The 26,663-nt window shown below is 33.4% G+C and overlaps 1 protein-coding gene and 1 long non-coding RNA gene across 2 annotated transcripts; both read left to right on the plus strand.

The window, feature by feature from the left end:
* Window positions 1-892: 892 nt before the first annotated feature.
* On the plus strand, window positions 893-10,645 carry LOC139500108 (sodium-dependent glucose transporter 1A-like). Its single transcript, XM_071288847.1, has 6 exons — window positions 893-952; window positions 1,298-1,413; window positions 1,858-2,202; window positions 6,311-6,467; window positions 8,111-8,402; window positions 9,582-10,645. Exons 1-6 carry the CDS (start codon window positions 893-895, stop codon window positions 10,643-10,645), a joined length of 2,034 nt encoding a protein of 677 aa, XP_071144948.1.
* A 7,816-nt stretch (window positions 10,646-18,461) lies between these two features.
* On the plus strand, window positions 18,462-26,181 carry LOC139500707 (uncharacterized). Its single transcript, XR_011658335.1, has 3 exons — window positions 18,462-18,638; window positions 24,050-24,253; window positions 25,501-26,181. It is a non-coding gene; the product is annotated as an uncharacterized lncRNA (long non-coding RNA).
* Window positions 26,182-26,663: the final 482 nt, after the last annotated feature.

Below are 26,663 nucleotides of genomic sequence, written 5' to 3' on the forward strand. Positions count from 1 at the left end.
TAGATGCTTAAACATTCTAGTGTGAATGTGTTGATTTGTATTTACAAACTTTTCAATATTTTGAAATCATCTTTATTACCTAGTAGTTGGACAGAAAGTATGAATAGACCTCTGTTTTAAGCAGGAGACGTTATAGATCCAAGTAACTAGAGAGGTATAGCAATATCTAGTTGCCTAAGTAAGTTGTTGGTAAAGATCTTATGCAACAGAGTAGATTTTTTTTTGTAACTGAGAACAACATTCTATGTAAAAATCAAATACTTAGTAGGCTTTAGAAAAGCTAACAGAACAATTGATCATGTTTATCCATTAAAATCTATTGTGGATAACATGTTTAGTGCACACAAATATCTATATTGTTGTTTTGTTGATTTTAGAAAAGCCTTTGACACAGTTCGGAGGATTTTTCCCTTTTCTAAACTTTATGAGCAAGGTATTAGGGTAAGATTTACCATTTAATCAAAGATATATTAACATGTGTTAACTATTAAGTTAAACTAGATTCCGGACTAACTGATTCCATACTCTCAAATGTTGGTGTAAAACAAGGGTGTATACTGATTCCCTTTCTTTTCAATTTATTTATGAACATGATGAATGTCTGTCCAGGATATCTTGATAAGAAATTTGATCCAGTAGGCATAGGGAATACAAGCGTAAATTGTTTAATGTATGCAGATGACATAATTTTAATGTCTCAAACCAAAGAAGGGCTACAAAACTGTTTATCCTCATTGGAACTTTATTGTGAAAATGTCAATTATCATTAAATATAGAACCAACTCAAATAACAGTATTTAATAAATCAGGTAAATTATTGAAAGAATGTTATTTTTATTTTGAGCAAAATCTTCTCAAAAGTGTTTAAGAGTATTAATACCTAGGTATTGTAATGAAAGCACCAGGTTCTTTCAGTACTGCAGTTGAAGATCTTAGTAAGAAAGCTCTTAAAGTAATTTTCATGATTAAACATAAATTTCATTGTACACATAATAAAAGAACTTGCCATTAAAACTTTTTGACTCCTATGTTAAACCAGTCCTTCTTTATGGAAGTGAATTGTGGGATCCGTACATTCTTAACCTTTGACAAACGCAGAAGCGTCGTTTCAGAGGTTGATGACAAGATGCATGGGAGAAGCGTATTTACGCGAATGCTTGGTATTATCGGATGACATTGTGTTGTTTTCACGTAACATAGATGATCACTTTGATAGATCGAGTCTTTTTGTAGTCGTCAAATACACCACGGCTTAAAACTTAGAGACCTTCTTGTATGAAATGTTATTTTTTTTAAGAAGGAGATTAGATATCTTGGTGTTATAGTGTCCACAGACAGTATCAAAACCGACCCAGAGAAAGTTATAGCAGTCCAAAATTGTCCTGTTATAAAGAACATTAAAGATCTTCGTAGGTTTATAGGTTTCACTTCCTATTACCGGAAGTTCATTAGAGACTACACTAAAATTGCAAAGCGTCTAAATGACCTATTTCTTGGATACTATAGTAACTAGAAAAATCTCGGGTCTGAACGGAATAAGTCTAGAAAGCCTTGTCCATGGAAATGGGGTACCGAGGAATTGAAGGCTGTTGATCTTATTATAGAAAAGTTGACAAACCCACCAGTTCTTGCATAATTTTATGCAGATTTCTCTTTACCTTTCCTTGTAAACGTTGATGCAAGTGGTACCGGTTTTTGTACCGTCTTGTACCAATAACAGGAGGGTAGAGAACGAGTGATAACATACGTTTATAGTAGCCTACCTGGCCCCGAAAAATTATATCAAGCCCATAAAAGAGATTTTTTGGCGCCTATATGGGCTGTAACTGATTAGTTTCATGATTATCTCTTTGGTAGCAAATTTACTGTTAGAACGGAAAATGATCCATTTACATACGTTCTCGGTAAAGCTAAGTTAGAGGCTACCTACCATATGTGGGTTGCTGCTCTGACAAACTATGATTTCAGCATTGTGTATAGAACAGACAAGTCAAATATTGACGCTGACGCTTTTTCTAGACTTCCGTCCGATTGTAAAGAAGTTTTTAGTAACGTAGTTAAGGCTATTTGTAAATCAATAGTATTAGCACCAGATACCAATCCTGCTATCGAAACTATATGTTTGTCTCATGATATTCAGGTTATAGACAGCGATAGCGAGATTTTGACCGATACATCTAAATTCGCTGATATAGATCGGATGTATGAATAGAGACAAGATCCATGCATAAGTAGGGTCATTGATTTAACTGATCATAGACTCACTAAGCGTCAGATGTCTTATGAAACGGATCCGAAAATTACTGCTAGAATGGGGAAACAAACTGTGTTTTATATAGGAAAAGCTACATTAATCATAAAGTTATGTTTCAACTAGTATTTCCTTCTATTTACTGTGAGCTAGTACTGACTGCTCTTCATAACGATTTAGGTCATCAGGGAAGCGATTGTACTTTATCACCATATTATTGGCCAGGTATTGATAGAGACGTAGAGAGGAAAGTTTCAAACTGTCAGAACTGCATACTCAGAAAGTCGAAGTGCAGGATTTCAGCATCATTGGTTAATATATGTTACTCTTACGCTTTGGACATCATTTGTATTGATTTTCTAACTCTTCAGCAATCAAAGGGAGGATATGAAAATATTTTGGTCAGTACGTATCATTTTACGAGGTACTCTCAAGCTAAAACAAAGAAAAACCAATCCGCTAAAACTACAGCTAAAGCATTATGGGAGAATTTTAGTCAGCACTATTCTTTCCCATCTTTAGTCCACAGTGAACAGGGGATTTTTTTTAGGGTAAGGTTATCCAAGAACTGTGTAGACTAGAAGGTATAAAAAAAAATATCGCACTAAGCCGTATCACCCACAAGGGAATGGTGACGAAAAGAAATCTAATTGGAAAGTGTATGTTGCGCCGTTAGTATATGCCTATAATGCTACAAAACACGATACAGCTGGATACAGCTTACAGTATCTGATGTTTGGTTGGCACCCGTGGCTTGTCATTGACGCTTTTATAGGCAACCCAAACCAGTCTGTTACATAAGATCATACTGCATATGAGAGTGATTTGAAAAAAACCCATTGCAGTTTGCCTAAAGACAGATGAAAAATCAGCCGAAAGGACTTGAAGACGTCATAAAACGCGATATGATCTGAAAGTCAGACAGTCAGTACTGGGGCCTGGTAATATAGTGCTACTTAAAAATGTATCGTTTAGAGGGCAGCATAAATTAGAAAACAAGTGGGGTAAACAACCTCATGTTATTGTTTCAAAACCCGACTCCGATATTCCAGTTTACTAGTTTATCATAAGATAGGAACATGATCGAGGTCGTAATATGTTATTTGCTATTACTTCCATCTCCAGTTCAAACCCTCAGTGTAGTGAGAACTCTCGACGTAGGATAAATGTAGAACGATTGTCCTTCAGTATTAAAATATATAAGGTTTAATACTCTTATAAGACAGTAAACGAAATCACTACTGATGACCAAGTTGTTTCCATTGCTTCATCTGAGAACTCTGATTCAGATTCAGATGAAGAGTTTTTTCACACTTAAATATAAGAGAAAACAAACGACACAACGGAAACACAACGATAAAATGTAACACACACAGAAACGAACTATAATATAACAATGGCCATATTCCTGACTTCGTACAGGACATTTTTAAAGAAAAAAATGGTGGGTTGAACCTGGTTTTGTGGCATGCCAAACCGCGCACTTTAATGGCAATGTTAAATATAACATTACAATGACAACATAACATTACAGGACTACAATACAAATAAACAGAAGAACATATTAGACAAAGAAACACATGAATAATAGCTTCTGTCTTTTGAATTTACATAGGTTGTCAATTTGAAAAACAAGTAATTTGAAGTATGAGAATGCATACGATGAGATACAGCTAGATCTTAACTCTATTCTACATGATGTGAATAATTTTATTACAGAATTTTATCATACAATTCATGTTGTCAAGCGATTTTTTCATTCTCCTGTATATAAGTATAAGAGTGGGAAATTTAAATATTTGTTTAACAGATTACTAGATTGGGTACATCCTACGTTTGGTTTAGCAAGATTTGGGATTGATCGTTTGTCAGCGGCATTTCATTACTTTGTTGTTTATTCTTTTTTTTCTTTGTTGTGTCCTGTGTACTATTGTTAGTCTGTTTATCTTTTTCACTTTTAACCATGGCGTTGTCAGTTTATTTTCGATTTATGAGTTTGACTGTCCCTCTGGTATCTTTCGTCCCTCTTTTGAAACAAGCTATAGCTTTGTACGCTATCTTTGGGTTTACATATGAAGATATAAATTAGAACGATAGAAAGTTAATGCGATTCTTTGTTATTATTATAAAGATATATATATTTATATTCAAATGACATGAGATATGCATGAACTCAAAGCGCGGCAATACTAAACATATACTAGTATATATACTAATATAACCACGTTTCGAGTTAGTCACGGGTCAATATAATATCAGAAAGGGCGGATGATTTTGATGGTGGGTGATTCATGCAAACATGGAAACGCCTACCCAGTCGACTTATTCATTAGATTATGTGATTCCCTGGAGTGTGATATACTAGTGTTTGTTATCAATGTTTTGTACTGTGTTTTCGATCTATGTGGAAGTTAATATGGTCAGTACAGACAGATAACGATTTCAACTAAGATGACATCTCCTTATACGTGTGTATGAATTGATTAAGTTTTCTTGATCTATTTTTTAAAACGATTTAAGCTTATACGACAACTCCTTATACGTGTGTATGAATTGATAAAATTTTCTTTATATATTTTTTTTATTTATCTTACCTACATTGTATATAGGTTTTTATCTTATTCGTCATATGCATTTTGTAAATAAGAAGATTCAAAGGTTTGTTTGTGTATTATTACTCTTAATTGTGTATAGATTTCCTTTTTTGCTAACGTTAATGATGCATTTTGAGATTGGAGACGCATGCACCAGCCACGTGCGGGATCACAACTTCAGTGTTGAAAGGCTGATACAGTTAATAGACTACTTGGTCAACACGACTACGGATGCCTTTGTTAGAAAGACTACTGATACAGTAACTAGACTCCTTGGTCCACACGGCCACCGATGACTTTGTTAGAAAGGCTACTAATACAGAAACTAGACTCCGTGGTCCACACAGCCACCGATGCCTTTGTTAGAAAGGCTACTGATACAGTAACTAGACTACTTGGTCCACACCGCAACCGATGCCTTTGTTAAAAAGGCTACTGATACAGTAACTAGACTTCTTGGTCCACACGGCCACCGATGCCTTTGTTAGAAAGGCTACTGATACAGTAACTAGACTACTTGGTCCATACGGCCACCGATGCCTTAAATGGCTTTGTTAGAAATGAGAGGAAGAAACTGGAAAGCAGATTTTAAATCGAAGAAGATCTGGAAACAACGGAAGTCGACCACATTCTGTATGTCAAAGGTGTTAGTGATATGTGGTAGATCTACAAGAAAAAAAGTTTCAAATTAAAATTCAACATTATTCCCTAATAGGTATTTAGGGGATGTCTATGTAAAGAAAGGCTGGAGTGAATTTACTAGACTGACCTTCCTTGACTGCAAATTTAGTTGACATTGGATTTAAATTGGTTCTAATCTAAACATATTTATTTATAGTGGATTGGGAAACAAGCTATTGCAACTTATATTAATCCCTTTCCACTTTGCAGGTGCGAGTGCTGCCTTGTAGCCGTAATTACCTACTCTTTTTCGAAATCTACAAGGGTGTTTTTTACGTGCAAGAGATGTGGCTCTCGGGTCAGCCATTTTTCGTCCCCTTTTTTTCTGCTTTGTTGAATAATCAGTCATTATTATTATTAGCTTACTTCATCAATGTCAATTGTCTTTTAAATGAAACTATAAAGCGTGCATGTACAAGGCTATAACATCTATTGATTCTTAAATCTTTTCATTCAAAAATTTGTTGATTCTGAAATACCAAAACGATTTTTCAGTTTTTTATTAAAGTAGTATATAGCTGTTTAAAAGTCATAAATCAAATGAGAGAAAGCAAAATATAGGTTACAAACTTAAACCAAGGGAAACACAATAACTATAAATTCTTTGATGTTGTACTTGATTTGGCCTATCAAATGCTTGATACACACATTATTTTCTGAGTCTTATGTAGACGATACAAAATGTGTTTCATACAAAACTAAAAATCAAATATCTGTGGTGAGTTTTCATAAAATTATTGTGACTTATAGCTGTTATGATTGCCAGGTTACTGTTTTGTTATAGTAAATTATACTGGAGATTAAAACTACTTCCCTTTCCTATGATACAGATGTCACACATCGAAGGCAAATCGACAGAAAACAGATTTTTATCTTCGGATTATACAATCACAGAAAAAGTTTTGAAATCGTTTTTCCTGGTAATATCTTGGACTGCACTGGTGAGCATTTATAATGATAAGTCTATTTTCAAATTATGACACTTTGTCAACTATAACATAACGGAGCATGTCTCATGGCATAATAAAATCAAAAGTGAGAATTGAGAATGAATGAGTGTTTGTGATCCGTTTAGAACAAAATAATTTAAAACATTATATCAGAAGGTTTAAAAATATAGATTGACCTTTGGGAATTCTATGGAAACAAACTGTACTCCCGTCCTAACCGAAGGTTCCCGAAGTAATGGTGAGCAATTTGTTTGAGTTAACTGTTTTCGATTGACATATACTTCATAGCCATATTATAAACAGTACTAAATGTGTTTTGCAATAAAGAAAATCTGTAAAGGACCGATATGATCTTTCCATTACGAACAGGCCTGGAATATTATTTTTCCAACACTGTCAATAATGTTTCGTTTAATATACTTTAAAAACTGCCTGGTTTTTGCATCCTTAACATGCAATTATGAAAGGGCATATTTTACTTGTTATAACATATTTTTAAATTCCTTGTACGTCACAAATATAAAGAATAGTTTATCCCTTTTGAATAACTTGGACAATTTCAAAAGTGCAGTACTTGCAATGCGTCACTCCAATGAACGCAAACATACTGTTACACGTCGTTCAAGCAGTATGTTAATCTATTGTAATAAAAATTCATAATATCTAATAAAAGTTGTAGATTTAGCTAACAAAGTCCTTATATTTGTATAAAGTAACATTCGTTTATAGTGGAAAATTGTTTAAACGTTAAATAAGCTACAATTAAAAACTGCTTGCTTGTCCCTCTCTGTGATTGATATTAGATAACTCTGGTTAATTTCCTAATCATACAATCATGAAGGGAAGTTAAATAATGCGGCTTTGATTTGTAGTCTTTTTCAAAAACGATGAACGGTTCTTTATATTGGTATGTAATCATTTTAAACCTATATTTAATTATAAAATAATGAACCTGTTAAAGGGAGACAATACTCGCATAACTTAGATTGACTTTTTCGAATCGACACATAATACAAAGGAATGTCACTTTTGCATACAAACGACACATCAATATAATAAATTAACTGTGCATTCGTGCTCCACCTTCAGTTAATATTCTGATTAAATAATAAATAACCAAAAGTTGTTAATCTATAGTAAAGTGAAGACTAATGAAAGCTAAACCACTGTAAAAAATGTTTCTTTGAATTTTTTTTTAAATTTACTCAGAAAAATGCTCGAGCCACTTGACTTTCATAGCTCATATTAACGTGTTTACACAATATTTTAATAAAGTAGTTAAAGATTATTTGCTTCTAAAAGTGTAAGACGCAATACAAATCGTACGCTTGCGTCAACTTATCCAAATACAGATTTAAATAAGTCTTGAACGACATGTTTTGTTTATTTTTATCAATACCGGTTTGCAAACAAATCACAAGAACATGTTAAGATCGGACTACCTATATCCCGATATAGTTAGGCAAATACGCTAGTTCCAGGTTGTTTTGGAATACTAGTAGTTGATTTAGACGTAAAAGCACATTAATTGAGATTTAACATTTGTTTTCTGTCTATGACGAAATAACAGAAAAGATGTGGTGCATACTGAATAACTTATATATTCTATATACTACTTATATTTATAATTGTAGGGACTGCAACAAGAGATAACAAATACAACATTAAATGACCTAATTATTCTAACAAACTCTAATTATGAAGTTATCTCCAGAGCAATATTGGGTGTTGGAGTTGGTTATATAGTCTCAGCAGTCATAGGTGGGCCATTGGTGGACATGTTCAAACATTTCAATGACTTGATGATAGCTTTGTGTTTGCTTGTGTCTGCACTAGCAACATTCCTTACACCTTATTCGTCGTACTTTATAATTTTATGGGGTTTGTTTTTTGTTCGAGGTATGTGTGCAGGATTACAAAACGTAGGTGAGTATGTTATCATTGGCAATGCTTAAAAACAAACTATACCTTCATTTTAGGAGTGGGTCGCGGAAGGGGGGCTATATTGCAATCTCTTTTCCTTTTCTTCAATGAATGTGTTTGTCAGGATGACTTTATATTCAGTGAGTGACTTGGCAGGAGTGAATGTATGAGCATTTGGCAAATACATTTTTCACGATAGCCGGTTGCTTAATCTGGTCAATTTAATGTATTTTGACATGTAGATATTATCCTTTACAGATCACGTGTTACGTCTGTCATAAGTAATAACGTATATAGACCTCTATGTTTATACACAGATATGATATATGAATTAAATATCTAGGGTCTACTTAGTTCCAATAATTATGACTTCTGGCAAGGCTATCTTAATTTTTTTCTGGGACGCCTTCCATATTTGTTCCAGAAGACATCCTTGCCAGACGTTATAATCATTTGGACTAGGGTCTATACTTAGATATTAAATGGACTAAAACAATTGTATAGAAAACAAAATGTATACATCAATGACACCACAACTGAATACGATAGAACAATCTCTTAAATACCATTTAATCTATACAAGTTTTAAATCAATTTATAGTTGCAAACAGTTATAACCAAAGATCCGAAATGAGCACTTGATCAAATATGAAAGTCAGTAACGAAGTCCCTGCACTGCTTTCCATAAAGACCAATAGCATATTAGTAGCTTAAACCAAAAAAAAAAGAAACAACAAACATACGACACAGGAAAAGACTGAACTTAATACTGCTACCACCTTCAGTGTTCATTTCCTAAATATAGAAACATAGCTATATTTTGTATAATGCCAATTTCATCATGGAACACTTTCTCCATAATCAGGGGTCCATTAAGGAATGGAAATTTGACATTTATGTTACGATTTAAAAAGCAATCAATGTATTACTTTAACATGTTTAAGTTGCAGTTTAAAAACAATATTAGGTCAATGTCATAAAAATATGAACTTTTTTGTACTAGGCCTAAAACTGAGAAAGGGCGAGGTTCTTTCCCAGTTTCTCAGCCTCATATAAAATAGTTTATTTTTTCCTGACATTGACCTAATATTGTATATTTATAATTGACGACTGAACTAGGAAAGTGTATAACAATACCGGTAAGCACTTTCGTAAACATTTATTTTATTTCTAATTTCACAGCTGGACAAATCATTATCTTTAATTTATGGAAGGAAAAATCAACTGGTCCAATGCATGTTCTTCATTGTGGATATGGTATTGGAGCATTCATCATTCCATTAATAGCCAATCCATTCTTGGCTGTTTTAAAACCATCTCATGTAAACGATTCCATTAGTTTGTCCAGGAATATAACAACGACATGTTTGACTTACCCGAAACTTGACTTTAATGCTTCAACTCAATATACAAAAGAATCAAGAATAAAAACAGCTTATTTAATAACTAGCCTAACTGTTGCATCTGTCTCTTTTGTATTTTTGTTTTACCAATTTTGTTATCGCAAAATACCACAATTTTCTTTTAACACAATTAAGACAGAAAATAAACTTAGAAAATTGTTAAAACTGATTGACACAGGCACATGCGCAAATGGAAATCGTTTGTTTGGAGCAGAGATTATAGGAATACTAATCTTTTATTTCTTCAATGCAGTTGGAGGAGAAGTCATGTTTAAAACATTTCTCCGGAGTTACTCGATTGATAATCTAAAATATTCCGGAGATGATGGTTCCATTCTAAATACCATATTTGCAATCAGTTACACAGCCTCCAGGTTGGCTGGATTACTTTTCGGTAGCATCATTCCAATCCGTATTCTATTAGTGTTGGAATCGTCCGGTTTATTGTTGACGACAATATTGTTAGAAATATTTGCACGTGATAATAAAATGTCATTGTGGATATTGGTAGTACCAATGGGAATCTTTGTCTCTCCGTTGTATCCATCTGGTATGGGTTGGGGAAACTTCTTTATCTCTATAACAGGAACAGCAACTGCAGCTTTGTTGATTGGGAGTTCTATTGGAGCGATGGCTTACGGTTGGGTGATGGGATATCTTTATGAACACTACGGATACGAGATGTTCATGCACCAGACGTTAGCGTTTGGAGTGATAATGTTTTTATGTACAATCTTAATGGTGGTTCTCACGTTTCATATTGCAAAACGAGAAGCTAAAACTAACAATAGGAATGTTTCTACCTATGAACATGTTGAATTAAATAAAAAAGATATAATCTAACAGAAGTTGCATGTGTGTTCAGAACTATTTACAAATGTTTATTCTCATTAGAATTAGCCACGAATCATTTGCCATCTAGTCATATCTTTTTTCTATCCTTCGTTATGTATCTGACAAGAAATGGGATAATTTAATGTTTAATCACGGTCGAAGACAATAACATGAATAACAATCAAAACCAAGGAGTAAACAAAGCCTAAAAAAACCAAAGGACATTTACATCAACAGTTATAAATAATAAATAAGAAACAACACGAACTCCACTAAAAACCGGGAGTGAAATCAGGTGCTCCGGAAGGGTAAGCATTTCCTGCACCGTATACGGCACTTTGAAAATTCACTGTGTCTGAATCACTGTGAAAACTTATAATAGTGTTATGCATGAATCCTCGTGGACATTCTTTAAATCACTAGTCAATCTGTCTTTGAGTCATTATTTCTAAATAACTACAGACGTCATTTTGTTTTTTTTAAGTATTAAGTTATGACGACTGACGATATCTTAAATAATGGATCAAATTAAACAAGACCAAAAATGGAATAGTCGCAATCGAATTATGACAAAGAAGGGAACAATTAAACATCATGCTATATTAACATACTAAAAATAACATGTGCAAAAAGCTTATCCGGATTAGGGTTTATTAAAGGTCCTTTTTGATTTCACAAAGCTATATACTTTTGGTAATTCAAAAAATTCTCTTCAATCATCAACGAAGAAAATGTGCATTAGGTTTAGTAAATGGGTGCTATGTACATTATTTGCGGATAAAGAATTCGGAGTAATAAGCAAACGTTTAAACTTTTGAAAATCACATAAAAAAACAGTATAGTTCAGAAATCTTGTTTATGGTTATCAAAGGTACCAGGATTATAATTTAGTACGTCAGACGCGCGTTTCGGCATTACGACTTATTAGTAAATATTTCTAACCAACATCAGTTTTATATCTAATGTTAAAACACTGCTACATGTTTCGAAGGATTGTTCTGTTATCCCCTTGTCATTGAACTAAAGAACCTTTTATTGACAGTTATATGCATACATAAAATGTGAATATGGTAGACATGTAAAGACCGCAACAACAACGTGCATATGATTTTGTATTTATCAATTATTTCATCCACCATATAAATTTCATAGGTAAACACGTAAACGATACAGATGTTTGTATGATTACGTAAGTAAACCTTGATTTCATGGCTATTTAATCCTCTCACATGTATAACAGTTGTAATCCTCTCACATGTATATAACAGTTGTAATCCTCTCACATGTATAACAGTTGTAATCCTCTCACATGTATAACAGTTGTAATCCTGTCACATGTATAACAGTTGTAATCCTGTCACATGTATAACAGTTGCATAGAATTATATTATAATGACAACAATGTTGAAGCATTACAATAAACAGAATAGGTAAAAATGTCACAAATCGGGATACAACAGTCAACATCTATACTAATAGACGTTTTCGGAAACTAAGTTCACAATAACATTTAAGTTGACGATGATAATTACAGGTAAACTTACCTGTGGGTCATCTCAAAATACATAATGTCTCGAAAAATGTGGCTACATGCTTAATATGAGAAAACAATGAGAGATATAATTTTAATGAAAATCAGCTATTTTTCACCATTTTTATAAAAAGTACTGTTTTTATTCGTTTGAATCAGACGAGGAGCTGACTGCCAATGCTTTCAGTAATTTAGGATTTTCTTTGCCATAAATTTTTATAGGTAAGCTGATTTTTTTTACAAGCTGCATCAATGATACTTTTTTGGGCTCCGCTTTTTTTTTCTTAGACGCACACATTTTCATCATCTGGTACATTTTACATTGGATATCTCTTAATGAATCGACAGCAAAGATGGGAAACTGGGAAAAAACTCCCAATGGCAGTGGGTGCTATTGACGGTACCTCAACCGAAATTTACAGGCCACTTGTTGAGCCACAGAAGCTTTATTATTCTGGACATCGCCACTTTCATTGCGTACATACTCAGGTCGTCATCGATAATTTAGGCATAATATGTTATATTGATGCCGGGTTGACTTCGTCATATAGTTAAAGCGTAACGGCTTGTTTCGTTTATTTGAATAAAAAAAATAATATTTGAGTTATTTTCAATTTGTCAATATTGTACATTTTAATGACCCCTCTAGAATTATCTGTAAATGTCATCATAAATGTAAACATAAAAGTTTAAAACACTTTCCGAAAATGTCTAATAGACGTGTTAGGAAAGTCGAAACTACTGCTGTCACTCGTGTTGGATGGAAAATGAATACAATATGATGTTGGGACCATCTCAAAAAGTACAAAACTAAATAGTTGTGTTACCTGTATGGATAGGCGTGTTTGATTAATCTTAAACAATTATAGTTATTAAAGTACGCAGGTGAAGATTAAAAATGAAATTATTTATTTTAAGAACCAGTAAAGACTTAGTAGATACATTTTTAGATCAATTAAAATTAATCTTGAAAAATAATTTATCTTGATTTAATGTTTTGAAAACAAATGGTAAAAGGGTGTAGTCGTATAACTACGAATGTCATAAAGGAACACTAGTCAAATTGACCCATAATTATCGCATTGAAAATCCATGTCTTCGCATTGAAATCCGTGATCTCAGATTATTAATCGGTGTTCTCGGATTGTTAATATGTGTTCCATGGATTGCTTATCTGTTTTCATTAATTGCTAATCTGTGATCTCGGATTGGTAATCCTGAACTAATAAACTACATGTGTGACAATTAAATCTTTTTCATTTGATACATGTAATACAACTTCCATTTCCGGATATATAAGTACTGTGAGTCGACTTAAGAAATGAAAAGTTATCAAGAAATTAAAAAAAGAAGAAAAATTACTTTCGATTTAGTTGCCATTGTTTCCCGGAGCTACAATCGTATACCCTATAACGGACTTTCATTTATGTAAATACATGAACCATTCGTTCTCCCTTCCCACCCTCCTCCTCTCCCATTGCCATCATTTAGAATAACATGTGTCTGCATTTCCGATTCAAATGGTTTTTATCCTCTTGCTAACAAAATTGGAGGGGATCTTCTAACGATACCATCTGTCGGTCCGTTTGTCAACTTTCGTCCGTAACCCTTTGTTAACACTTTATATTCAATTGTTCCAGTATTTTGACCAAACATGGTTATACTTAGTCCTCATGAATATCCAGAATCCATTAAAATTTATGATGTCAAAGGTCAAGGTTACTGTTAGACTTGTAATTTATCATCAATTAAGGCAAAACGAGCGAAAACAGAAATGTAAAAAAACAGATAGTAGAATATCACAGTATCGTGTGTATGTTGAACACGCAATGAGAAGTTTAAAGATAAACAGGGTCGTCTTGAACTTTTTGGAGACATCAAAGAAACGAACTAAATCTAATAGTTGAAGTTTGTGTCGGACTTTTTCTTCATATTTAATCAATGAAACTGAATGCTTGTATCAATAGACCACAAAATCCCAAATTTATATTTTAGAATAAATCATCGCGCATTCATCTTGTGTAAAAGGGGAGCTTTTGTTTAGTTTCCAAAATTGCTTTATATTTATCTTTAAGTCGTTCCAGAATGATAGTAAATCGATGGTTTTTTTCCATTGGGAGCTAAGGCAGGACAACACTCTTGTTCCTTCATTTTTTGCAAGAATTTGTTGATTTTGAAACTAAAATAAAAACATTCCCCTTTTTTCCCCTGACAGAAGGCACAGATTTGCCTAATTGTTTTATCATATTTTGTATTCTTGAATCAAATAATTACAGTTACATGCAGGGTTATTGTAACGATTGTCTTCAATACTGGAATCCCACGTAATTTATTATAAAATTCACATTAATTTTAGTTATTAATGTTGGGTCTTTAAAAATGATTGTTTTGCATACTATTAATAAAGTATTTCAGTTGTCATACAGGTAATAAAAACCATATAGTATTATTACTTTTTGAGATGACCCCCACATCATATTGTATGCATCTTCCATTCAACACGAGCACCAGTAGTAGTGTCAACTTTCCTAACACGTCTAATACAGACTGATTTCATTGAGCTGCAACTCCTCTGTGACGATACAAAATCGTAAAATAATTGTTGTATGATGTATAAATGTAGTGTTTTGTAGTTCTGTTTTGCGGTTTTTGTGTGCTATCCTAGATTGTTATACGTGTTTGTTTTATTCTGTGGTTAGCATGTCGAAATATTCGATTGTATTGTTCATTTGTGTATTTCTTTGTCCTGAATGTTCTTGCATTTATTTGTACCCGTATTGTTGTCATTTTAGTGTTTTATTTAATATTGTCATAAAAGCGCGAGGTTTAGCTAGCCAAACAAAAAATGTCCTGTACCAAGTCAGAAATATGGCAGTTGGTATCTTATAGTTCGTTCCTGTGTTTGTTGCACTGTCGTTGGTTTTTTGTTCACTTCAGTGTTCCTATTCTTTTGTTGTTTTCACCTTATAGTTGTAACCCGGCTTTGTTTTCTTTCAATCGATTTATGACTTCCGAAGAGCAGTATACAACTATTGCTTTTATTTTGTACTTCCTAAATTTGTCTAAAAAAAAACCCCAAAAAAAACACGCCATTATTTTTAGAAACATCCCAGTCTTGAGACCGTAATCGATCCGTGTCATACGCTTTCACGCGTGCTTAGCCAATATACAGTCCGACATTTCGGTCTGGAGACAACTCGCACCACCCAAACATTGTCACTAATTATTACAAATTACATTACTTTATAAAACTCACACCACTTAAAATAAACAAATTAAACAAACAAAGCAGATATGTGTTTTATAATTAAATTGATTTCTTCGTCTCTTAGTAAATTTATTATTTCTTCCGTTCTTGCAGCGCCGGTAACACAGAGACAAAACTTGACTCGCACCTTTCAAAAAAGGAAGTATTAACCCTACAAACTAGCACTATTGCGGAATGTTTAAATCATCAGACTTCTATGTTATCTTCTTCTACTGTTTTTCAGTGGCGTAACTAGATCATTTTTACGTGTACGCCCGAACCTCAGCGGGGGGTTCTGGTGGTTCCAAGCGATGTCTTTCCATAGCATCTGCTGGTAGTAGGTTCGAGGGGAGGGGGCGATATATCGAGAATGAGATATCATTGCTATTATTAAAAACTCAGCAATAGCAACATTCTTAAGAATCTAAAACGTTGTTTTTTTTTATGTTTATTTCATTCATTGTATTAATTTGGAATTCAATGGTCATTGGTTTTAGAGAAAATATCCAAAAGCAGTTACTTTAAAACATGTTCATTCTCAATTTTATCAAATTAAAGATACTGTGGCGTAAAGCAATTAATTGACAAAAACACCTTTTCATGTGCAAAATTCAATAAACATGAAATACTTAAATTTTCAGAAATGTTTAGGTGCACTATTAGATATCGTAAAAGATTATGTGGAACCCAGGTTCATACCTGGGATTGCTTTCCTCCAAAGCTGAATCCGGCTTCTCTCGTGCCTTTAGAGGATTAAAAAAAACGATATTTTTTTCTTGAACTGACAAAGCTTTATGACAATCTATAAAATTATAATCCTGGTATCTTTGATAACTAAGCCACTCATTAATATATATTGAAAAGCAAAAGCAATCATTCAAAGATTTTAGCAAAAAAGTACAGGTGATCGATTCAGGTTCTTGGGAGCCTCTTGTTTCTTTCTTGGTTAGATTGTTTGAAAATTGTTGTGGTAATTATGTTTTTTATTCTGTCAAATCTAATTTTCCGAATGCTTAATATATTTGTTTTGATGAAGTGAACAACATTAAAAACTAAGCTTATATTGTCTATTAATAAACCTATATTTAGATTTCTGATTTTTGGCCCAAGTCAGGGTTCAATTTGGTCCAAAATGGGCTCCAAAATTAAACTGTGCTTGATTTAAACATAACTTGAAAATATATAGGGTTCTTTGAAATGGTGTGAATCTAAACTGTATATATTTTCATTATTAATTCGATATCATCACATTGAGATACAAAGGGTCCTAAAGTAAACTTTTGTTTGATAAACAATTGAATTCTTGGGTTCTTTGATATGCTGATTCTAACCATATTTTAGTGATTGTATTTAGTATTTTGTCATCACTGGTTGTTTATTATTATCATTTATATCAATTTTGAGATATTTCCGTTTCAACAGAAATGTGTATTTCATAAAAAATAATAATCTTGGGGTTCTCTGTTAACGAAACGCGCGCGTGGCGTACTAAATTATAATCCTGGTTCCGTTGATAACTATATGCAATTCTTACAGCATAATTAAGATTTTGAATATTTACCCATAATAGGTAAATGTCTAAATTCAATTTTTCTAGTTCTTTGACTTCATTCATTTCACAAACCTATGCTATATCAAATATTTAGAGCATATCTGATGATATCTGAAGAGCGAATTTCTGACCTTCAAGAACATACTAGGGCTGCGCAAAAAATGCAAGAACTGAAAGAAGTTATTCAGGAAGAATGAACTGAAATAAGTTAATCAGGAAGGATGAAATGAAAGAAGTTATCCAGGAAGGATGGCCGATTAATAAATGGAATGTACCATCGGGAGTATCAATATAATTCGAAATTCGAGATGAACTGATCCGACAGAATGGTCTTTTATTTAAAGGTGAGAAAGTTATATTCCCTTAACGTCTAAGAACTGACATGATAAAGGGGATTCATTCTACATCCATCTATATAGATAAACTCATTATAGATACCAGGATTAAATTTTGTAGTTTCGTCTATAAAAACATGACTCATCAGTGACGCTCGAATCCAAAAAAGTAAAAAGGGCCAAATAAAGTACAAAGTTGAAGAGCATTGAGGACCAAAATTCCTAAAAGTTTTGCCAAATAGAACTAAGGTAATATATTCCTGAGGTAGAAAAGCCTTAGTAAATTCAAAAGTTTTGTAAACAGTTAAATTATGAATACGACCATATCAATGATAATTCATGTCAACACAGAAGTGCTGACTACAAAAAACATAGCTATTACCAAGGACAATTTAAGTTTGGAATAAAACAGTATCTTAATGACAGATTTATAAGGTAAAAACAATGTTTAAACTTAAAAGAACGTTTCCAGAGCGTAAATATTATAATTTAAAATTAAATAGGTGGAAATTTCAAGGTTTGTGCTCTCCTCGTTAAATTGTGGCAGGCATTATTCTGGAATAATTTAATTTTGGATGTAACGCGTCTTCTGATTGGCTGACGTTATTTTGTTATCAGACCATAGACATAATCTAGTCATGTGACCGTGACGTCATCAACGTTTTTTCAAGGTTTTCTACGGTTTAAAATGGAATTTAGAATTAAATTATAAGAAATGACTGTATTATTTTTTCTGTCTATTCGAAATAACATAAAAAATGTGGTGCACACTGTTAAATAACCCGCTGGATTAATGTAATTGAGATTTAATTGAGTTTAATAGTCATCATGATCGCTGATATCAATTTGTCCAAGAAAATGGCTGGTCAGAGGTAGACCCAACAAGGAAGCAAACAACGCAATATGATTGGTTGAATTATATTTACAGGAACAATGTAGGTTGATAGATAATTACGGAATGTGAAAGTATAATAAGATTTATCTTAAAATCTTTTAAAAATAGACATGCAATGATTGACATGCAATCTTTCTAAAAAGAAAGATAGAGGATTTCGTAGAAAAAGGATATTTTATTAAATTTCTATTCGGAGTTTCAGTTTCAGTGAATAGGTACAGAATACTTCATAGCGTTATAAATTATTGTTAAAAATGATAAGTACAAAAAAGTTGCAAATCGATATCGTAATTCAAACAATATTATCTTGAATGTATAATTGTGTGTCTGATAACGCTCACATAGTATAATTGTCTGAAAGGAAGTATAAGTACATGTATGATGTACTTAATCAGAAGTTGGATTATTTGTGTGTTTTGTTTTGCACTCATATTATATTCAGGTTTGTAGATGTGTACAAGTCAATTGTGTGAAGTTTTATTCAACAATCATAAATAGTTTCTGAGATAAAGCGCGACATGTGAAACCACCCCCTTCCTTTTTTTTTTTTTTACAAAAACTTAATAACTCTTAAATAAAATTCTGAATCATCACCAGAAAGTATACAGACTTGTCCGATTAATATAACTAAAAAGTTAAAAAAGACTGAGTAGGTACAGTTTTCTTCTTATTTATGTCTCTTAAAATTGGTTTAGAACGTATGAAACGCAAATCAGTTCTCAAAATGAAGGATAGAGTTTTTGACAGACAGCACATAAGTAAGTCAGACATTATATTGTTCAAATATCTGTTTACCAATCATTAATTCTTTAAGTAATGACCTGATATGTGTCTTACTTTCGTTGACAACCTAATGGTCCTTACATCTAATCATTATGCAATCTGACCTTTATAATAAGCCCTCTTTCATACTGAATACTGATGTTATGTAAGTTCCAAACATTAAGCTAACAACAATCACTATGATCTTCCAAATTCCAAATTAATTTCTTTACTAAGCAAATCATTTTTGACCGAATTTGGAGGTGAAATCCTGTGCCTCCTGTGAAGAGAATGATGAGCTCCCTGTACGTTACTTATCCTTGTAACATCCGTCGGTAGCCTGTTACAAGGCAAAAAGTGTTCCTATGTTATATATCTTTATTTCTCAGAGGTAGTGGAAATGTCCCATTATATTCATCTCGGACCCTTACCCTTAATTTGTTCTCGTTTCAAACATTCATGCCACATTTGCCACTGGGCGCTTAGCAAACATTAATTCATTTCGTTTTATACTTTGCTCATTTGTAAATAGATAGAGGAAGATGTGGTGTGAGTGCCAATGAGACAACTCTCCATCCAAATAACAATTTATAAAAGTAAACCATTATGTAAGTTTGTTTCAATAAGGCAAACAATCATCTCTGTTAACAAACAAATATCACTTCTTCTCATATATTTTATGATGGTATAATACTAAACCCCTAACAGGAGGGATTGTGTCTGATATTCATATGATGAGGACATTATCTTTTACGGAGTGGCTATTTGTCCGGCTAGCCGGACAAATAGTGCCAGGGCTATTTGTCCGGCCATTGTAATGCGCATGTCATATAATGTACGTTCGGAAGTGCGTGTAACATTATCTTCTGGAGCACCAAGAGGGCGCGTGTAATCTGATCACTGATTTTCAATTTTAAGTTCATGGCTGAATTATTTGTGATAAATTTTGCAGTTTTCGGAATTTGACAATGGAACACGATATTATGAACTTCCAAGAATGATATAATCTTATGAAAGGGACTCTAAAAAATTGAAATCACAAGGAAAATGGGAAATAAAAGATAATTATATATAATTGATCGGAGAATTATTTTTACAAAATTATTCGATTTGCTACAGCTGTGTACAGGTGGAAAAGATGTTCAAAGCAAGTATAGTTGAAAAAGGCCTTTACAATTGCAGGCCTAACTGAATGAAATTTAGCTTAGTAATAATCCAAAAATGAGTCTTGCAAGACAAGAAAAGAAAAGAGAAATTTGGGAAAAAGGGGGGCATTATAGAAAAATCTCTCACCTTTCACTCAAAAAACTTTATATCAAGGGGTCTATAATTCTCTTTGACAGCTACAGACATAATAATTTTGTACCTTTTTCAGCTAGACAAAATCCTTTACGTTAACTTAAAATGCTCGAGTCAAACACTACCCAAGTTTGTTTTACAAGTAAATTCTTCCCTCTTCTTATATAAAAAATATGGGATATATATGATTTTATTCTAATTATTCGTTATCCACATTGGACTATATACTAGTATGAAGAAAACAACAATTTCAATTACCAGTAACAAGATTAATAGGCCCTAACACTAAAGATTTCAAACATGTGCTACCCCCTGGTGATGCTGAAGATAATATTACACGCACACACAAATATTATAGTGACATGCGCATTTTATTGGCCGGACAAATAGTCCTGGTACTATTCGTCCGGCTAGCCGGACAAATAGCAACTATCTTTTAATCAGTTTAATTGAGGTCTGGAGCTGGCATATCAGTAACTGTTAGTAGTCTGTTGTTATTTATGTATTATTGTCATATTTTTCTTTTCTTTTTTTTTCTTTCATATTCTTACATCCGACTCGGACTTCTCTTAAACTGAGTTTTACTGTGCGTATTGTTGTACGTTTTTTATTTCTACATTAGCTAGAGGTATAAGGGGATGGTTGAAATTTCAAAAAACATTTTTAACCCCGCCGCAATTTTGCGCCTGTTCCAAGTCAGGAGCCTCTGGCCTTTGTTAGTCTTGTACGATTTTTCATTTGAGTTTCTTGTGTATAAATCGGAGCTTAGTATGGCGTCCATTATCACTGAACTAGTACATACATGTATTTGTTTATGGGCTAGCTGAAGGATGCCTCCGGGTGTAGCAGTTTCTCGCTGCATTGAAGACCCATTGGTAGCATTCGGCTGTTGTCTGTTCTATGGTCGGATTGTTGTCTCTTTGACACATTCCCCATTTCAATTCTCAACTTTATCACTGTATACCAGAAAAAAAATGTGCATGTTTATAAACAAACAAAAATAAAATCGTGTTGACAAATATGAAACACTTTCGACAATATAACTGCTGAAAACAAACAAAAACTATAGTTAACAAAAGAAAATCTAAAAACAAAATAAAAAAATGGTAACAAAACAGAAAATGCTTGTTGATATAAAATCTGTTTCGATTACACCCGAAATTCAAACATAGTACAGAAATGTCAATTGAGGTGTCACTTGTCCTTGAACAGATTATGAAATTGAGATACTTGTATAAAGACAAAACAACTGTCAATTGGATCAAGTTTATGGGAAAATTAAGCAGCGATAGCTATATATGGCCAATAAATAGTTTCGCCTAGTCAAAGTCTTTGTAGTTGTTAAACAAAGATATTTTTATTGAAAATATGTATTAAATGAGACATTAAAATTGAGAATGGAAATGGGGAATGTGTCAAAGAGACAACAACCCGACCATAGAAAAAACAACAGCAGATTGGCTATTTTCTTTTCCATTTTCATAACTTTTTTGGCATTTGTGTAGTTTCGCATCAAAACAGGAAGTTCGAAAACTTTACTCAAAATAAGAGTCAGAATTCAAAAAAACTCACCAGACCAGTAGTCAGCACTTCAGTGTTTACATGAATTATCATTGATATAGTCATAATTATAAACAACTGTTAACAAAACTTTTGATACCTAGTGAGTAACATGATGTAAAAAATAGCTAAAAAAAAGACCAAAAGAAAGATGCACAACAAACATTTAGCAATTAAAAAAATGCCGTTATATAAACTACGTGCCAATGTCAAATTAACATCCTCAAAATAGTGATCAACAGAGTATCAATAGTCTTTTACACTCGGAAGATGTATGTTGCCCTTCAATGATATTTTAACTGAGAAACTCAAGGAAGCTTTTAAACCAAGAGTTCCAAATGGTGAAGTTGAAATCATTCCTTCGTAAATTTTACGGACGCCATCACGAGTTGGTTGACCGTTATGGAATAACCATTTTACAAATGATAATGGGTATGTTTCTTACGTCGTAACTACAATCCCCTCCCTTTCATGTCAGAATGTGACCTACCGAATTAGACTATTTACCGGATTTGTTATAACATAAGCAACACGACGGGTGCCACATGTGTAGCAGGATCTGCGTACCCTTCTGGAGCACCTGAGATCAACCCTAGTTTTTGGTGAGGTTCGTGTTGCTTAGACTTTAGTTTTCTGTGTTGTGTCATGTGTTCTATTGAAACGTCTGTTTGTTTTTCTTCATTTTTAGCCAGGCGTTGTCAGTTTATTTTCGATATATGAGTTTGGCTGTCCCTCTGGTATCTTTCGTCCATCTTTTTTGTTTGAAAAAACAATCAATTATCTAGCTGCAAATATCTCAGTAAGTTGGTTCAACCCATGTCCCATGTATGAAAACATCGTTAATGTTCGTCTTTTTAGCTCACCTGACCTGATCATTTCTCATCACTTGGCGTCCGTCGTCCTACGCCGTCGTCCGTTAACTTTCACTAAAATCTTCTCTGAAACTAATGAGCCAAATTTAGGCAAACTTGGCCACATTCATCATTGAGGTATCAAGTTTTAAAAATGTGTCCAGTGATCCCGCCTGCCAAACAACATAACCGCCATGGCTAAAAAGAAAATAGGGGTTAAATGAAGTTTTTGGCTTATATCTCTGAAACTAAAGCATTTAGAGGAAATTTGACGTCGGGTAAATATGCCCATCAGGTTTAAATCTACCTGCTCTTACGAAACAGACAATCCGCTGTTAGGTTACTGAACTAGTAATGTTAAGAAAATTTAGCAGTTTTGAGTTTCTAGCATTATCTTGATGAAGATAACTGTATACAGCAGGAATGTTCAGCAAAGTAAGATTTACAAATAAGTCAGCACTACTAAAATTGTCAATTGACTCCTTAAGAAGTTATTGCCCTTGATAGTCAGTTCTTAACAATTTTTCGAAAGATTTTGTCATCTTAAACCAATAATCCTCTGAAAAATATGTTCTTCAGGTTAAGATCTATCAGCACTGAAAATTCAGTCGAATCAGATAATCTGTTGATTGGTTGCTGTCCCTAAATTGGTAATTTAAAGGATTTTTTTTTTACAATTGTTGGTTATTCTCCGAATATCATTATAGATAGATATAAACCGTAAACAGCAAACATGTTCAGCAGAGTAAGATCTACAATAAGTGCACATGGCCAACATAGTCTTTTACGAAAAATTCTCCACTTAATCTACTAGGCCAAATAGAATTAAAGTTAGCCACAATTTTTAGTACGGGTATCTTGATTGAAAAATGTATCCGATGACCCTGTCATCTAACCAACATGGCTGCCATGGCTAAAAATAAAAGATAGGGGTTTCCTATAGAAGTACAGGGGAAAATTGTATAAAAACACGTTCGACTCGAGTCCCAAATTACCAGGACGGCAAGTTTTTGTTTCCTAAAATCACTGGTTCTCTCCATGTACTCGGATAACTCCATTTTCTACCACAAAAAAAAAAAAAACAAACAAAAAACAAACAAAACAAAACTGGCGCCCTTATAAATATAAAATATATAAGAAGATATGATGTAAATGCAAATGAGACGAATTTCAACCAACATTTAAATTAAGTGGATGTAATCATTTATAGCCTTCAAATGAGAAAACAAAATACTATTTAGTCGGACTTTAAAAGGCTTCGATATGAAAATGTAAGCACAATTCAAACTAGAAAACAAACGTCCTAGTTTATTACAAAACAAAGCTCATGTACGTGCTAAACGTTAAAAGAAAATGTAATTCTTTATTAATATATATCCAGATGCGTTATGGTGTTACCAATGCGGTGATAGCTCGATCGAAGGACCATGTGTAACAGACACAGCCGGCATGGAAGCCGAGTACATCAGACGGAATGATTCTCTAAAAGAGCCGAAGCCGGATAAGGTCAAAGAACCATATAAATATCTAAAGGATTGTTCAAACACCAGTGACATCTGTATTATAGAAAGAATTGAAGAACAGGGTGAGATATATCATGGTAGACTGTCTAACGTTAAAAACGAAAAGAGTTTGAAAAAACCTGTCCTATTCCTATTAACGTAGTACAAGCATTTGCAGAACAAACTAGTGGGATATTTTTTTTTGGGGGGAGGGGGTATTATAATATTATAAGCTATACTTCCCCCTTGTGTGGCAGTTGTTGATTTTCGAGTATTTTGACAATAATTGTTTTGCAACCCAAACAGACACCATAGGTTCATATGACAATGATTGGAAACCAGCGGACAAAACTGTGTAAAATTCATCTATGACATACAGCATCACTGACGGAAAAATTCAAATTCCGAACAAATAATCTAACATAACAACAAAAAGAAAGATAGGTGGAGTTTTGATACCGGCATATGTCCAAAATGGGTATGCACGATAATAAATTAAAAAAATCACAGCAAATGCAAAAACAATATGCACAAAAATACTACAAACTTCACCAACAAAAGACAGACCTACCAAACAAAGATAAAAGAACAACACAAAGTGACGATAAACCGACTTAGTACAAAATCTAGAATTTGATACGACTGTCATACAAGTGAGAGGTTTAGCGCTAGACAACCAGGTTCAATCCATCATTTTCTATAACTACATTTGAAAATGCCTGAACCAAGTCAATAATATGACAATTGTTGTCCATTCGTTTGATGTGTTTTGTCATTTAATTTTGCCATGTGATTAGGGACTTTCCGATTGAATTTTCCTCGGAGTTCAGTATTTTTGTGATTTTACTTTTTTCTGTACGGACAAACCTTTCTCTTTCCCTAGACCGTATGTCGTTTAACATAAAAATGCCTTATAAAGAACAATTCAGCTACCAACATGACGAACAATGAAATAATAAAACGCACCAATTTGGAAACCATGGCTTCTACGAGAAATTGTCTAGGTTTAATACGGAAGTTTTTTTGCATATTGCACCTCATGGAAAGCCCTCACAACAAGTTTTTTTTTATGAAGTCACAGCATAAAATATATGCCAGTACTAGAAATTGAATTTGATAAGACTTATCAGAAGTATTTTAAATCATCAAAACATTAGACATAAGTAATGAGTACATCATGCCTGAAAATGCATTTGTTGTATTTTTTTTATTCGATTCTCTTCCTCCCGAACTGACGATATTTTATACCTCTCATGTATTAGTAAATGTTTTTTTCTCTAATAATTCGTTATATTTATGTGGTATATTTTCAATTATTATAATATTACAGGACAAACGCACGCATATCTACGTGACTGTCACTATACCGGAAGGAGCTACTCGATTCAAGATACGAGGTTTAATTACCTTGACCCTAGTCTCAATCACACAACGTGCATCTATGAAAGGGGATCTAGTAAAAGATTGGTGTGTGTAACAATCTGCGATACAGACTTTTGTAATGGACCTCAGATTGATGGAGGATCGATATTGCAGATACGAATATGGCTGAACGTTTTATGTGCTGCTGTAGTGATTTTAAGACAAAATCTCGTTACATTGTTTTTCGTCTTAAATTAAGGATGTTAGCTTGTCATATTTTCGGAATCCTATGGTTTTATCCATTTGGATGCCTTGAAAAATTTTGTCCGTTGACACCCATTTTTCTTTTTATAAATCTTTTACATGTATAATTATAAGCCATCTGTAAAAGTCTCATAAAATCTTTGTTATTTTTTGATAGTTTTTGATAACTTAAACTTTAAAAATTTTATTAATAAAGCTATGAAAAATCAAGAGAGAACATTTTCCCGCCAAAATTGTAATGGCTAATATCTCGAAAACAAGCACATAGACCATTTTTTGTTGTTGCTTTTTTGGTCCCTTTATAATCAATCACCTATCAATATATACTAGTGGTATGAAAAGCTTGTTATTTTGAAACTGAGTAGCGAACTTCCTTAAATCTCAATGTGGCAAATAACGCGTCATGTTTTGGTCAAGGCTTAAGATACAGTGGCGGATGCAGGAATTTTCGAAAGGGGGGGTGCTAGCCCAGGGCAAAGGGGGGGTGCAAAACATATGTCCCGATTGTCCCGATTCAAATGCATTGATCGGCCAAAATAAAGGGGGGGGTGCGCACCCCCGGAACCCCCCCTCTGGATCCGCCACTGAGATAATAATGCATTACTTCTTCTACCTATTACCATTTACGTGGGAAAAATTTGGTTGATTATATAGGGAATCATTGAAGCATGACTGGAGCGGCCCCCCCCCCCCCCTTTGGGTCAGTCAGCCCCCCCCCTTTTTTTAAGAAAAGTTCTGGAACCGCCACTGTCAACGTGAAAAATCCATACCGTGTTGTCGGCTCTAACCATGACTTCTAAACAACTTTTGTGCCGTAGATTCAGCGTGAATTGAAATTTCTCAAGCCTTTCGTGTTTTTACAGAATA

The sequence above is a fragment of the Mytilus edulis genome, chromosome 13 (genome assembly GCF_963676685.1).
Source record: "Mytilus edulis chromosome 13, xbMytEdul2.2, whole genome shotgun sequence".
Taxonomy (NCBI): domain Eukaryota; kingdom Metazoa; phylum Mollusca; class Bivalvia; order Mytilida; family Mytilidae; genus Mytilus; species Mytilus edulis.

What these genes read in the sequence shown, in the direction of transcription:
- LOC139500108 (XM_071288847.1), top strand. Translation starts at nt 893, where the DNA reads ATGAAAGCACCAGGTTCTTTCAGTACTGCAGTTGAAGATCTTAGTAAG. An exon ending in TTAGTAAGAAAGCTCTTAAA is followed by an intron (nt 953 to 1,297) that starts GTAATTTTCATG and finishes ATTTTTTTTAAG; the next exon opens with AAGGAGATTAGATATCTTGG. An exon ending in TTCGCTGATATAGATCGGAT is followed by an intron (nt 2,203 to 6,310) that starts GTATGAATAGAG and finishes GTTTTGTTATAG; the next exon opens with TAAATTATACTGGAGATTAA.